Source organism: Embiotoca jacksoni, unplaced genomic scaffold (genome assembly GCF_022577435.1).
Source record: "Embiotoca jacksoni isolate LCO1_2020_lvr unplaced genomic scaffold, fEmbJac1.0.p SCAF_10, whole genome shotgun sequence".
Taxonomy (NCBI): Eukaryota; Metazoa; Chordata; class Actinopteri; family Embiotocidae; genus Embiotoca; species Embiotoca jacksoni.
The window spans coordinates 1892778-1909158 of NW_027185230.1; the positions used below are offsets into that span (position 1 = coordinate 1892778).

General features: G+C 39.7%; 1 protein-coding gene across 4 annotated transcripts in view; it reads left to right on the forward strand.

The window, feature by feature from the left end:
- cacna1bb (calcium channel, voltage-dependent, N type, alpha 1B subunit, b) overlaps positions 1-16381 on the forward strand; it is a 173463-nt gene that overhangs the window by 125190 nt on the left and 31892 nt on the right. For all 4 annotated transcript variants that reach the window (XM_069161397.1, XM_069161406.1, XM_069161424.1 and 1 more), the window contains 9 exons: positions 785-881; positions 4061-4221; positions 4505-4642; positions 7124-7325; positions 7823-7987; positions 9695-9805; positions 12278-12361; positions 14923-15039; positions 16225-16290. In XM_069161397.1, the coding sequence (XP_069017498.1) occupies positions 785-881; positions 4061-4221; positions 4505-4642; positions 7124-7325; positions 7823-7987; positions 9695-9805; positions 12278-12361; positions 14923-15039; positions 16225-16290 (1141 nt within the window). The remainder of the gene's footprint in view (positions 1-784; positions 882-4060; positions 4222-4504; positions 4643-7123; positions 7326-7822; positions 7988-9694; positions 9806-12277; positions 12362-14922; positions 15040-16224; positions 16291-16381) is intronic.

The window sequence follows — 16381 nt, forward strand, 5'->3', positions numbered from 1 at the left end:
AAATTGTACTAAATTGTGAAGAAGAGCAGAGATAGGTTTCATTTTTGTAATGAAAACCTTTTTTTTTTTTTTTATCATATATTACAAATAATTTTAATTGCATTAAAACACACCAAAAGGAAAAGTAAATGAAGGAAGGAAGGAAAGCAGGCAGACTAAAGAAAAAGGGGGAAAGAAAAAAAGGGGTAATAAAAGGTTGGACAGACAAACAGGAAGAATGAAAAAGAAGGCTAAGAAAAAAAAATAGTGAATGAAAGAAAAAGACAGATTTTCCACAGAAGGAATGTATGAAAGAGTGAATGAATGAATGAAATGAATGAAATCAATGAATGAGGAAATGAGATAAGAGAAATGTAGAAATATCAGACAAAAAAGGAAGTAAGGAAAGAAGATAATAAAGAATGGGAAGGAGGAAAGAAAGAAGGATGGACAGAAGGAAGAGACAACAAAAGATGAAAAAACATGAAGGAAAAAAGAAAAAAATCCAAGGAAAATAAATATGAGACAAAAGAAAATTCCAGAACGAAAACAAAGAATTAAAGGACAGAGAAGGATAGAAACAAAAGGAGGGAAGAAAACAGGGAAAAACGTATGGAGTTAGAAAGCAGCAGGTTTCTGTAGAATAACATAATTCACTCACATGCATGTATCTACTAACAGTTTATAACAAAGTATTGTTCTGTGCTGCTATCACATCTTGTTAATGGAGCCTGAGTTGAAAGGGTTTACATGATGATCCACTGCACTACATCACCCAGACTAACTGTAATCTCGATCCGCACAGAGGGACGAAAGGCAAGGACATCAACACCATCAAGTCCCTGAGGGTCCTCCGAGTCCTGCGGCCACTCAAGACCATTAAACGGCTGCCCAAACTGAAGGTACAGTAATCCAATCTGTCAGCCGCTCACTTCAGTCTGAAAGCAAAAAAAAACGCAGAGCGGCTAGTGCAGCACACACACAACCATGAGTCAAATGCTTTTACGGTATATGAGGGAGGAATGGATGTATCTGGCTCAAGATGTAAGATTTCATCTGCTCCGGATTGTGGAAAAACAGGAAACTTTTAACGGTCTTTTCACCCCTAAAAGCCTGGACAAAGGTATGAACCAAGATTCATGTACTTTGCAAACATTCGATCTGGTTAGTTTTGGTTTCACGCTACAATTTTGCAAGGGCACTAAAGCACTTTACATTGCTATACTTGCCCTGTAAACTTTTCTGTCTGAATGGAGTAAAAGGTTCTTATATTGGTCATGAATTACAACCGCTTGCTATTAAAACTATAAAACATCACCTTTGTTATAACTCATATTTTACAAAAACATGACTTGAAAAGAGACATAGAGCAAAGAAATGCTTTACACTTCAAAAGTCATTTGACAAGTTTCTACGAACATTTACACTTTTTAAGAAACTCATTTTTGAACCTCATTGCGAACTACCTTCTGAACCCTACAAGCATAAAGCAGGTGAGTGTGATACTCAAAGAATTCTGGCATAACTATTCAACTCCTTAATCGCCGTTTTAAATGCTGTACCAGAGAGTGGCTGTCCGCCAATTAGCAGTCAAACCCATTTATACTGAATGTGTCTATGATATAATGTACTTTCACTGATGATTTGTCTCTGTGTGGCAGATGTTGTGTCATGACCTTTGTTGTGACTCTTCTTGATATATGTAGTCATTTGAGAAGGTTTTTTTGAACCTTCAGTGTGTACTTGATTTCTAACAGCACCTGCTCTTTTCTAATCATGTGACCTATTTGGTGCTCAGTTAGCTTTTATAATAATAAGCCAAGAGCTTGTCCTCATTTGTTGGTGACAAACTGGCAGTCGTTTAGACATATATAGCCACGTTGTTGTGTTTTGTAGCTGCAGTTAGGTTACTGCAGAGGTGAAGTCCGTTCCTGTCTGCTGGTTTTTTTAAAATTTTGTTTGTCTCAGATCTTATTAAAAAATGTGTGCATGTACAAAACCACTTCCTATACTACTTACAAAGTCAGCAGGTTGCCCTCTAATCATTGGGTTGGCAGACAGCATGCAAGCACCTTGCATGGCAGCTCTGCCGCTGTTGGTGTGTGAATGTGTGTGAATGAGGCAAAGTGTGAAGCGCTTTGAGGCTGCTCAGGTGATAAAGCACTTTATGAGTGTAAACCATTTATAATTACAATTACAGTGTAAAGAGCTTGTAGTGTTACAAATAGACATTATAAGAAGCAATATGTGAATTTGACTGTACTTATGGAGAGTTTGTCACATCAGAAGAACTAAAGATATTGTGACCTCCCAGATTTTCACAAACCTACACAATATATAGAATTTTTATATAATTATTGCATGTTTTATATCATTCTGGTGACATGACTTTCACTTCTGAAAAATCTGATTATATCAATTGTGGAAGTTGGACAGTTTTAAATTTTACTGAGAGAGAAACAATTTCAAGCACCGTGAAAATGGTGACAAAGCTTTAAAAACTAAAACAAAAGTGTTGCTTGTGTGACCCTCATCAAGACAAGATCATAGACTGTATATAGAAGTGGACGTAGCTTCTGCATCTGAAAAGTGAGACCAGTGTGGAAGTTACTAACGCTGCAATACCACTGAGGGCCACTAGGCTCCAAACATAAATACATGTTTTCCACAAGTCATAATGGTGTCATTTACTAAAATCCCTCCTTATTAGTTTTATGGCAGTCCATCTAAAAATAAGCCCATGAGGTATTAGATATTAGGTCTCAATAAGCAGTATGTCTGGGGGTGTGTCTTTTTGATTGAGAGGCCTGTTGTGCAGTCAGGTTTCCACTATAGCTCGTTCATCAGATTGTGTCAGATCCACCACTCTCTTCTCCCCAGCTCGTCCAAATATGGTCACTTCCGTCTCCAAAATAAAAAAGATGGTGACGGTAAAATTCCAAACTCCAGGGTTCAGAACATTAGTTCACAAACCAATGGGTGATGTCACAGATGGGTGCCATTTGGGCAAGATCGTACATTTCCCTCTGACGCAGAAATGACAGCTTCCCTCTGGTGTGGGAAGGCAGCTGATCATCCAAAAGTAATGGATCTGACAAAACATGAGAGATCTGATTGGAGTTATAAAAGTGAGATGAGTGAGACAGATTGGAACTGGCAGACAGACGCCCGTCCGACCGACTCCTCTTTGATACTTGGACAAAAGGGTTTGACGGACAGGCTGGAAGAGGAGCGGAGCATGATGCTCTGTCCTCACTCTGGAGTTTATAAAAAATTTAAAAAAAAAAAAACTTGATGGGGATGGATCACTCATACAGTAGCATATTCATCGGTTAGATTGCCTACATGTCAGGATAGATCGACAAAGCACTTCATCTCACGGAGAGATCGCAACACGAGCTGACAGAGATATGCAGCTGGAGAGAGTGACAGGCAGGGAGCACAAAAACAGACTTCGTGCAAATGTGCCTTCATGTATTCAGGACGCACTCATTTGGTTGTAAGAACAGGGATGCTTTTGTCTGACAAACGACTTTTTAGACAACCAGATTGCAGATAAGCACCGCCTGTCCACTGGGTAGGAGCACGCTGTGAGCAGAATGTGAATTTGCATTTGGAAAACCTTTCAAACACACCACAGGTGACTGGAACAGATTTATCTTTCATGGACAAAACGTTTTTACCAAAAAATGTCTGGCTATGTTAAAAGTCTAAAAGTGCCTATAGTCACAAGTGTAGAGAAAAATAGCCGAGAAAATGCAGAAGCGCTGCTGCTTACGGTAAAAATCAGAACATCCCTCCACTTTAAAAGTAGAAAATGAAAATGATGACTTTTTATTTCAGTCAAATTTCACCTGTTTTGGAAATAATGATTCACAATTTCCTATTAAAAAAATACAAATAAGAGAAACGGAATGGAATGAATATATCAATACCTTCTCCTGAGAACTTTGTATTGATGTGCATAATTTCATACATTTTTATTGTTCTAAAAGCGTGTGTGTGTGTGTGTGTGTGTGTGTGTGTGTGTGTGTGTGTGTGTGTGTGTGTGTGTGTGCGTGCGTGTTTTAATACTTTTCAGGCCGTGTTCGACTGTGTTGTCAACTCGCTGAAGAACGTTCTCAACATCCTCATCGTCTACATGCTCTTCATGTTCATCTTCGCTGTAATTGCTGTGCAGCTCTTTAAGGGGAAATTCTTCTACTGCACTGATGAGTCCAAAGGCCTGGAGAAAGACTGCAGGTACATAACAAGCACACCCTTCTGAAAGTCTCAATATGTATAAAAGAAAACTGAAATAATGTTATTTTAACGGAGAGTCTTATCCAAGCTTCTCTGAAAAAAAAATAAAAAAAGAGCTAATCTTTCACTTCTACAGTACATTAAACCATTAAACAGTTGCCATTTGGTGATATGACTTCAGATGACTTGATTGTCGGCTTAACCCTTTTTTCACATTTTCTTTCCCTCTCTTTTTGAAAAATCTCTTCTCCTGATTCCCCCTTCTCCCCCCGCCCCCTCTCAGGGGTCAGTTTCTGGACTATGACAGGAATGACGTAGCGGCTCAGCCCAGAGAATGGAAGAAGTACGAGTTTCACTACGATAACGTTCTCTGGGCTTTCCTGACGCTCTTCACCGTCTCCACTGGAGAGGGCTGGCCGGTGTAAGTCAGGATAACCTTCACGTCTTTTCATCTAGGTTTTACCTTTCATACATTAAACTTAAGTCAGCTGGACACAGAGTTGTTTTCATCGTAAATATGAAACTATGAAATTAGAAAGAACAATTTATAGTTGATAATCAGTGCTTGAGTATCGAGAGCATTCGTGTCTTCTTCATGTTCAAATTTCCCTTTGTGATTTATTCTTGAAAGACACTCAGAACACCTGGAGGTAAATAGTACAGCGCAATTAAATGCATCTGATTTCTCCCAGGCTTAATTACTGTGCATCCTCTAAAGATGCAATCAAATCTCATTGCGTAGATGGCTTCGGTCTGCCATTCGGCGCCTGGGCTAAAGTACCGCAAGCAGCTAAATCACCATTATCATCTCTGTCAAGGGCCGTTCATGCCTGTTTGCTTATTTCATTCATTGTACTTTACTGAAGATGAGAAGTAAATTGTTAAACTGCGCAAGCTTGTAAGGATCATCTAAAATCACACACTTTTAAACAAATCCTGACAGCTCAATAACACCGTGACCATTCTGAGATACAAAACTAAAAGCAACAAGAAGAGTATAAAGTCAGTTGAACTAAGATGGAGGACAAGTATGAGTGGAGCTGATTTGAAGGTGCACGATTGATCACTTCTAATTGTCCCACTGAGAATTTATTTTAATAGATTCCAAAGTTTCAAATGCACCTCCAGTAATGACCGTACCAATGTCCACCCTAATGTCACATTCATATCACATGGGTGGATGTAGAGATGGGAAGGATTCCCAAGTTTACCACCTGCTAGTCATCATATGATGGCAGAGTTGGTTGGATGGAGGATAAAAAGGCAAAGACAAAATAGTACAATGCCCATAATAAATTAATTGAATGAATGTAAACAACACACTTTGGTTGACGTGAGGCAGCCATATTTGTTGGGTTCTTAGGGTATTGATACTGTCAGCACTAAGTTGGATATGTCCAAACTTACAGAATAATCATAGTTTCCCATAGTTTCAAACACAGCAACTAAGGCCAAAGATGCGTTATTTTGAAGAAGCAACTCACAGCGATGTCAACCAGTAGTTTATGAACTGCTGTTTTGAGGCCTTGAGTCTGACATTTTGACGTCCCCAAACATAGCTCTCTTTGTGGCCTAATGTCTAGTTAATTATGACTTTATTTTCAGAAGGACCACCAGAACACTGTTCAGAGGATGTGAATTTAGTTAATGACACCATAATAACTTGAAAGAAAATTATTGACTTCGTACTTCATGAGAGAAGTTAACACTTTTTTAATGCAAGCCATAGTTTTTTTTTTTTAGAACCAGCCCCAGTGACCCTTAGTGGTATTGCACTTTGGGCGCTTCCACTTTGGCTTCACTTTTCAGACCCGGAGTCTCCGTCCATTTTTATATACAGTCTATGATTATATGACCAAGTAGGGACGGCCAGCACTATTGCCATGTTTATGCCCCTAGTGGCCTGGAGTGTAAATGCTCAAATAATCTGATGGTTTCCATTATACACATGCCAACACATAGTTGAGGTTTGTGGTCATGGTTTAAAACCAGTAAAGTTGACTTTTGGTTGGAAATGGGAGACAAACAGCAGTCCATCGTGTTAAAATGACCCCTCCATTCACCATTATCATTTGGGCTTTATAATGATTTTACCCCACTTCCTCCTGTGCTACATTACTACGTTACATTACTACAGCCACTGGAGGACTGAAGGTAAACATTTGTCATTTTGGCCACTTGCAGGACAGTTTCTCATCATGTTGCAAGAAATCATATATCAATTTATGGAAAGTGTGAAAAAAGTGATGAAAAAGTTTGTTCAAGAACCATCAAGCATGTGCTAATCTGTGAGGGCAGAGAAAAAAGCTGGGCCCACCAGTGCTCCACAATGTCCTCTGTTCAAGTTGCACAGGGCTCCAGACTGTGCCATAACTAATTTATTTCCTTATAAATATCCTGTGAGAATCTTTAGAAACCTCTATGGGCAGGATGATTGGATATTTTGGAAAAGATTCTCTGATTAATACAGATTGATTCCATTATTATTTTATCAAGCTTTCTAGATTCCACAGGATTTATTCTAGTGAGGTACAGGGTAAAGGGGGCTGACGGTAAAGGTGAGCTGTCCTGTCTGTTTGTAATCTGATGGTCCTCATTAGATGGATGTAATATCAGAGATTTAGCAAGCAATTTACTCTAATAGGCAGAGTAGCAGAGCTCTGATCACATACAGTTGGATGAAGGAACAAGAAAACATTTCATTGATGGAGGGACCTATTGAGGTAAGAGACTGATAGGTCGAGGTTGAGTGACATGCCACTTTCAGTAAAAAGGCAGAAGAAGGACGTGCAATTATTTGTATCTCTACAGATATTTTACAAGGTATTACAGCACTTTATCACCTGTTGTGTATCTATGTGGTTAAAAATCTCTAATCAGTGCAACTTTTCCTTCTTTTCAGGGTCCTAAAGCACTCGGTGGATGCTACATATGAGGACCAGGGCCCCAGCCCAGGCTTCCGCATGGAGACATCCATCTTTTATGTGGTGTACTTTGTGGTGTTTCCCTTCTTCTTTGTCAACATATTCGTGGCTTTGATCATCATCACCTTCCAGGAGCAGGGAGACAAGGCCATGTCAGAGTGTAGCTTGGAGAAGAATGAGGTGAGAGAGTCTTTCATTCTTTCATTTTTGCTCTTGGAAAACAAATGCTCCTCTCCCCTGCATGCTGATCATTTCTCCAGCTGCACTAGTTTCTGAAAATGTGTATCTCTTGCATCACACATTATCTTTTTTAGAAATCTGAGGTCTTGCTGATCCTCTTCAAAATGTCACTTTCAGGCAAATTAAATTGAACATGATTTACAATTCTCTTGAAGAGAATAAAGCGCTGAAAAATAAAACAGTTGGGTTTATCTTCTCACTCTGTTCATCTCCAATTCACGGAGAGTTTGTAAAAATCATGCTGTGTTTTGTCTGTAAAGTATTTGGCGAGTGATCAGACAGCTTCAATTCATAGTCTCATCTTTTGATAATACAAAACACTTTGGAAATTCTTAGTGGCGTGCAAAGCTGTCTTTCATTTTCAGATTTGAATTCCAACACTTTTCTCAGATGCATTAAAACACAATCTGTTTTTGTTTCGTCTTTTCTGCAAACAGAGGGCTTGTATTGACTTTGCCATCAATGCCAAGCCGCTGACAAGATACATGCCCGAGAACAAGCAGTCCTTCCAGTACAAGATGTGGAAATTCGTGGTTTCGCCTCCTTTCGAGTATGCCATCATGACTTTAATCGCCCTCAACACGGTTGTGCTGATGATGAAGGTCAGTTATTCTTGTTGCTAATGAGGAGAAGCGCCACCTCCTCTCAGATACCAAGAAAAAGTAGTGCATTGGCTCAGTGGTACTTATGCAGCTCCCAGTACGACACAACACACTGTTGAAATATTTAAAAGGATTGCAGAAGATGTTTCTATAAATGTACCATTAAATAATTTAGGTTTTAAGGCAAAGATACAGTTACAACAACAACACTGGTCTGGCCTTGAAACAGCCAATAATTTAAACACCACCGCCTCTGTGACAGTAATGTTTAACACAACTTCCTGCTTTTAGGGTGAGCCGTTGTGACTTTACTCATACTTTATTCATAGGAGAAAATATCTACAGGAATGAAACAGTCAGTTTAGATAATGCAGGCTGGTGCCAGAGAGGAACTCTGGAAAGAAAACTATTTACATGAACCAATCATTGCAACACATCCTCATACCAAAACGACAGAATAGGTATTTTTCCAATAAATCCAAAAAGGACATACAGTACATGAGTGTTTTCAGCGCACTCTATAGGACCAACATGTCCTTGTACCTGAACAACAAAATAGGTAATTTGCCAAAATCACATACAAAGTATGACTGTTGGAAAGTACCTGACATTTGTTGTCATGGTAACAATAATGCACACACATGGTTAATATTTGGAATTGGTCACACACAGTTTGCTGGCGTTTAGGCACAAAAACTACCTGGTTAGGTTTAGGACCCTGATTTGAGTTGAAATAAGTATTTTTTGTTATGAAAGGTACCTTAAGTACAAGACATAAGTTACATACGTGATGTTAGTTAAATATGTTACGTTAGTTTACTTACATAACTTAACATAAGACAACGTTGACCAGGACACTAACTTTAGTCTCCAGGGTGAAAGTCCAATGTTTGATCGATCCAACCACCCCTGACCTCCTCCCTGTATTGACTTTGTCACTCTTTATACTGCGGATATACTACCTCAACTCATTTCTGCTTTTGATCCCGTCATAATGATTATGGCCACTAGAGGTCACAATAAATGTAAATATGGGTCGTACTGTATTTAGCTGGCTCCAGATGACCTATACTGTCGTGTCTGACGATTTCTAGTCTACCGCTTTTCTTGTGTAAACTCTGAGTACCTATTTAACCCTCCCGCTGTCCTTGGGTCAAATTGACCCGCAGCTTTGTTCAACCAAGTTCTATTTTATTCACAGCTGCGGGTCAATTTGACCCGAGGACAGCGGGAGGGTTAAAGTGTTATGGTGATCCATAATCCTTTGTATCTGTATGTTTAATAGCAAACCACGACCCTTAAGTCTGTGTTGTGATCTTGGATGGGGGCTGAAGTTAACCAGCATTTAACACAGACACATACAGATCCACATATTTTCACTGTCTGTCATAGTCACCTGTCATTATCCCAGCAGATATACACAGTTCCTATTGATATATGAGAGGATTAAAATATAAATATCTGCTGGCATTGACAGATGCATTTTCACCATGAAAACATTTCACTAGTGGATGTGAGCAATTAAATAGAAGTGATCCGTTGTACTTCATTTACATTTATAGTTCTCAGCATCGTCTGCTGTATCTGTCGAAGACAGATTAAGTGGATACATGTAGTAAATGGGGTGAAGAACATGATTTTTTCACCTTTATTGTGAGTCTTACTTATACATCTTTAAACAGTATGTGTTCCACCTTGTGTCCTCAGTTCTACGGAGCTCCAGACCTGTACGAGTCCATGCTGAAATACTTGAACATTGTCTTCACAAGCCTCTTCACACTAGAGTGCATCCTCAAGATTATTGCCTTCAATCCATTGGTGAGCTGTTCAGTCCATATGCTGTGCTGTAGTCTGGAGTCACTCACTTTTACATTGTCTGTCTGTTTACACACAAGAGTTAAGTTAATTAGATATGGTTCTTCTGAATGTTATACTAATTCCCAAGATGTGATCTTTTATAACACCATTTATAGTGATCGACAGTCACACATAGAGAAACTTGCATTGCTTTTTTATTGAAGTATTGTGATTATATTTGTGTAAAAGTACATAAAAACAATCACAGGATATATAACCAGTCAAAAACATGAAGTAAAAGGTGTTATGTAGTTTTTAACGTCTTGAGTGCAGGAGAGGGAGGGGTGGGCTCGTAACAAAAAGAAAGGCTGAACGGAAGAGTGCACAAAAATAATAAATCTTCACCCAACATGGGGCCGTCTAGCCTGCAGCGATGCATTTAATCTCTGGTTCTGTTCCATTTCCAAGGCCCATTTATTAAATAGCTTTTCTCACACACCACTTACCTCCACCTGTTTAGCTGCTAAGCCCTGATGACTGGGCTCGCATCTGCCTTTATAAACGCTCTGCTGCTGCATTTTAAAGAGACGCCGCAGCAGCAGCAGAGCCCTCAGGATCTGGATGATTGACCAGTCTGAAGGCATGCAAGCTACAGGCAGCAGCTCTTAATATATGCGGGGGATTGTGTCAGCATTTTTTATGTATGAGTATGAGTTGTACGTATATGCTCATACTGTGTAGGTTTGTGTGCCCAAAGAGATTCCTAGATTTCTGTGTTTTGAACGTTCTTGTGTTTTTAATTTTTGTATTTCTGGTGAGAATTTTTTGAGAAAAAGTTGTATATACTGTACCTTTGCAACTTTTGCATATTTAACATAAACTTTTAAATCTGTCAATTTAGATAAATAACATTATAATTTGCAGAAATCTTTCAATTTCCATTTTTGAATTGGCTTGGCCTGTGGTGTTTTGATGTCCAGCGTTAAGCACGTGGTGTATAGATGTGTGGAAAGGCAGGATCAGGTCTGAGGTTCATTCAAATGAGGCAACACAAAACAAGTTATTCGTATTTTGCTGGATAATGAGACTTTGTTTTGTACTGAGATCGCACATCTCGTGCCTGTTTTACGTCTCATCGCTGCCAGTCTGGTGATTTTTTATCAATAAGAGCATATGAAATACCCTGAGTAAATGCGTAAAAATAATGCAAAAAGTGCACATAAACATGTCCTAAATATGTTTTTAAATTGGCATCAAAACGTTAATATTATTGTGGTTAAAGCTGGAATGCTAGTAAAATAGTCCACATTAAGCTATAGATTAAAATAGCTGATCCAGTATTGGCTGTTCACAGCTGATTTATACTGTATAGTGTATAAAACTGCTCCTTCAGTCCTTTACCATCTGCAATTTGCGCTGGATTTACTCCACAGGGTCAAAGCTGTGACCCTACACCTTGAACTTCATTTTGGGAAACAGAAAAGTCATTGGGTTGTTGCAGGACAGAACTCATTCACACACTGTGAGTGGGCACATTGTCATGTTTGAGAACCGGAGTGCCATTGTGCCGCAGTTCCCGTGGTGTGCACCGAATGTTTTCTCTCAGATGCTTCAGAATATCACAGTAGAACTCTGTGTTGACAGTCTGACCCGGGGGGACAAATTAATGGTGTGGAAACACAACTTTAACGAAAACCCACCTGGTTGCAATCTTGTCCTGATAGGTCATCTTCAATCTTGAACAGTGACGTTCTGCCCGGTTTATTGCTTTATTGCTCTGGGCTTTTTAAAACATTCCAAGGTTCTGTTGCCAATTTCCTGAGTTTGACACAAAACTTGATTTACATTCTGAGCTCAAGTTTCAGTTTCATGGTGAAATTGCAAATGCACACGTATTAGTGTCAGAAAAATGTCTGGAACACAGGCGCTCATGAAACACAAGTTTGCCTACGAACTCTTTTTTGATTGTAGCTCGTACTTTGACGAAACCCCTTACCAGTGACACCAGATGGTGTAGATGGTCTTTTTAGAAAAATGTGATGTTTCATGATTTGTTGTTCTCCATCACAGGTTTAAATTCTTTTGTGTCACAGTTTTCTGCAGCACATAAACTACATGAACCAAAATAGCATCTGTACAAGATAATAATACAGTGAACAAACAGTGGGTCTTCCACTGATCACCATGGGCAGGCCCCGGCTCCACATATTCAAGTGTCTTAGGCTACCACCTTGCCTGGTAGCTCCATGCTGTTGGTGTGCGCAAATTATAAAACCATTTAAAGAGAAGTTCTTCATAAATGAAGCCATTTGAACATCGATATGAAAAGGTAGGAAGGGTTTGAAAAGGTGGTAGTTTTGAACAACTCTCCAATTCTCTATGATTATGAAAAGACACAAAACTATAGTGCACCCAGAACTGCGCCAAACATTTCAAAGGTTTCAATGAACTTTCTCTGGCCAACCTCTTTTTTGTGTCTTCTTTGTCTTTCAGAACTACCTGAAAGAACCCTGGAATGTGTTTGACTTTGTGACTGTAATTGGAAGCATCACAGACATTTTGGTCACAGAGATAAACGTAAGATCTGCAGCTGACCCAGCCTCTCCCTTAAGTGTCATTCCATCGACCGGCCTCCCAGGGGCCACTTCCTACATGAATATCAAGCTTCAGTGCATGCTCACAACTGCAGGTGCACTGTGGCAGGATGTAGATCATATCCAATCAGTAGGACTGTGATAATGGCAGTAGAAGATGGAAAATTGTTTATGTGCAATGCTTTGCTCTTATAGAGAATATAATCCACTTTAGGGCTGCAAGTGTTAATTATTCCCGTTTTCAACTAAACTATCCTCCATTTTTGATGAATTGTTTTGCCTATAAAAAGCTGGAAAATGATTAAAAATACCCATCACAAATGTTGAGATTACATGAAATAATTTGAACGCCTTTGTCTTCAAATTATTAATTTTTTTTCAACAGTTTAAAATTCAGAAATATTAATGTTTCCTCCTAATTGTCTAATCATCAAAAGTGTTGTCACTTTGATTTTCAATTTAATTTCTTACAGATTAAAAAAAACAATAGATTTACATGTATTTATTTTAATTTAAAATGGGTCTTTTTAACACATTTTCCAGCTTCCTAAATCATGGATGTTGAAGTCATGCTTTGCTATGCCCTCATAGTCTCAGTCCTCCGATCTATATCTCAGCCGAGCAAACTGAAAGCAACAAAATGAAATCATGAAAATCAGCGTGTAAGACAAAGGCAGCCGTAGGCTGACAGGAGGAGTGTTGCTGCTGTTACACTCCTGAACATTCACTTTCCTCTGAAAAATGAAAACAGATAAATATTTGATTGTGCACAGTGAGGACTGAGGCAGGTTACTGTAGCTTTCTGTGTGGCAAAGTGGGTTTTTGTGTGACTTTCTCTTCACGTGATCATTAGTCTTCTTTTCTGTCTCTTCTCTCTCGCTTTCCTTCTCTGTTTTCTTTTTCGCTGTGTCCATCTTCTGCTGTGTCTTTCCTGGCGCCTGTGCCCTCACTCTGCCCCTTCTGTCACATCTGACACCTCTAGATGGTAAGTGGCTTTTCTTGTTGGCCGCTGATTTTGTCAATTCCCTCGTCAGTGTGTGTTGTTCTCTCCCTCAGTTGTAGTTTGAAGTGTCTGCTTTAAAATTAATCCTCAGTGTGAGATAAAAGAAAGACTGTTAGAAATGTGTGAAGCAAGACCATCCAGAGTAACTACAGTTACATAAGATTTAAGGTCAAAATGGACACCACAACTAGTCATCTAGTCATAATGAGCCAATGGAGTTTCTGTCGATTGCATAACAATGTTGAGGATCCACAGCCCTGATTCTGCAAAATTCTACAAATTGGTTGACTTGTATAGCTGCTGGATTACATAATCTCCCCCACTGGCATTTTTTGTGCTTGGTAAAAAACATATTTTAAGGCCATATCAGTCTCAGTCTTGTTAAGGCTGACAGTTTTGCATTGCTAGTGCAAATTCTTAACCATTCAAATTTAATGAAATGTTGAGGGGAAAGATGGTGAAAACACATATTTTCATACATGTGATCTAGTCATTGCCTGCCTTGATTTTGAGAAGTTTTTTTTTTTATTAGCAAGCTTGTTTTAACCAATTCTGTGATACTTCTGTCTGGTTAAACCCTTAACAGTTTGGCAGTCAGTAATAGAAAGAACACAAGAGACAAGCAGCCACTGATCATGCGCACATTTACACCTATGGCCAATCACCAATTAACCCAGTACGCATTTATTTGGACTATAGGACGAAGCAGGGGTACCCTGAGAAAACCCACACAGACACAGGGAGAACACTCAAACTCCTCACAGAAAGGCCAACAAGTTTGAATACAAAACCTTCTTGCAGTCAGGTGACAGTGCGAACCACTGTAATGCCGTGCTGCCCTCCTCTTGTATATTAGTCCCGGGTGTAGATTGTTCGTATGAACGTGCCATTAGTCACCTATTTCCTCTTTTTCTTCCCTTTTGCGATCAGTGTGTTACTGTTTTCAAAATCCCTGTCAAAAGGGGAAACAACCAAAACCTCAGAGTTAGCGACCTACACGTGAAAACGTTTTATCAAAAACTTGTATTATCCATGAAGGCTATATGTATATTTGAGGGGATTTAGCCAGTTTAATACCAAGTATTGCCTTACCACGTGCAAATATTAGAACAAGTTCCTTCAGACAATATTTGCCAATGGCACCATTGCTGCATCCTGGGTTTAGCAACACCAAGAATAATTGGGACTGGTAAATAGAAATACAAATGAGCCAAAGCATTTTTCTTTCTTCTAGAATGATACAGTATATGGGCACAACTAGACCATTCTCCAGTGCTGGCAACAAAGAGTCATAAAGCATCAACAAACTGTCTCAGTTTTGCCAGTTGCACAGGAATATCCACATAAAGTATGATAACATTACTCAGACAATGTAGGGCTGTAGCAGGAACACCTGAAGTGTAATAACCTGAGCAAGGGTTTGTTTTAATTCTACCTTTTAACCATAAGAGCAAGGATGTGATTATTTCTTCTTTGACATAGTATTGCCTTAAATCCCTCGTATATTATAATACATCACAGTTCCTATTTTTCTTTCCCAGGACAAAATGATCAACCTGAGTTTCCTGAGGCTGTTCAGAGCGGCTCGTCTCATCAAGCTGCTGCGACAGGGCTACACTATCCGCATTCTGCTGTGGACCTTCGTTCAGTCCTTCAAGGTGACAACAATGCAGAGTAACCTAAACACACAAACTTGCAGTATGTGCCTCTGGATCAAGCGGGAACCAACAGTGACCTCGTTCTGAGGCCCCAATTTTGGGTATTTGCCGTCACCATCTTGCTAGTTTAGAGCGGTTTGGAGCCAGAAGTGACCTTGTTTTGACGACCTTGGGAGGAGCGAGGCTGGGGTCTGACTCAATTTGATTGAGAAACGCTGCTTTTTGAGGCCTATATTTTCATTAATTATGGGATTATTTTCAGATGGATCACCAGAAAACGAATAAGAAGGCGTGACTTTAGCTAATAAAGCCAAAATAACTAGAGGGTGAAAAAAAAAAAAGACTTTGTGTGTCACGAGACAATTTGAATGGGAGTCTATGGACCCGGATGCTTTTTAGAAGCAAAGTTCACTTTTATATACATTCCATGCTCAGGATAGGTGTATGAAGCTTGGCGGTCCATTTGTAAATGGCATGTTCCGTGTCTTAGAGGCAAAAGCAGTTATACTGATAGGACATAAGTGATCATGCAATCAAAGTCAGTTGGGTAGGTTTCCAGTTGAGTAAATGTATATCACACAAAGCACCAATAGTGGAACAGAGGGCTCAAAAAAAGGCAGAGGCGTGCTGCAGAATTCCTCTGTTACTGCTAAAATCGAACTAAATAGCTCTCAGCAGGAAGCAGTTCAGATTTTCACACAGCGCCGGTTTGCTCTCTAAATCCCCTGGGACAAGTTGAGTTAAATGTGGAGCGCCGGGGCTGCGGCTGAGGGAATTTATAGCAGGTTTAATGTCAGCGGTAAGAGCTTTTAAGCCCAATGAAAATGGACAGTAGCTACACAGTGTTAAAAGGTGGCTATTTAATTACAACAAACGTTGGGCTCCTCTTTGCAGCGATATAAATAGCTGGTTAAAAGAGTCAACCCCGCAGGTCAGGTTGACTGCTCGGCTTCTTAAACAAGACTGTAAAATCCTACAAGGGTGCTTGTCCTCTGTGGTGAATCAGATTTGCAAGTCAGTGTGTGTGTGTGTGTGTGTGTACAAGAAGAAGGGGAGATCAAAACACAGGCTGTGTGCTCTGTGTGCATTTGTTTCCAGGAGAGAGAAAGGGGTATTTGTGGAATTTGTTGGTATCATGTATCTGTTGCTGTGAACATCTTTAACCTGGTTTATGTGTGTTCTCAGGCCCTGCCATATGTCTGCCTGCTCATTGCCATGCTGTTCTTCATCTACGCCATCATTGGAATGCAGGTGAGTTGTGACGTGACCAGCTGGACTGAAGAAAATGTGAATGTCACGGTCCGGGGGGGGGGGGGGGGGGGGGGGGCAATCTGGTTCGAGC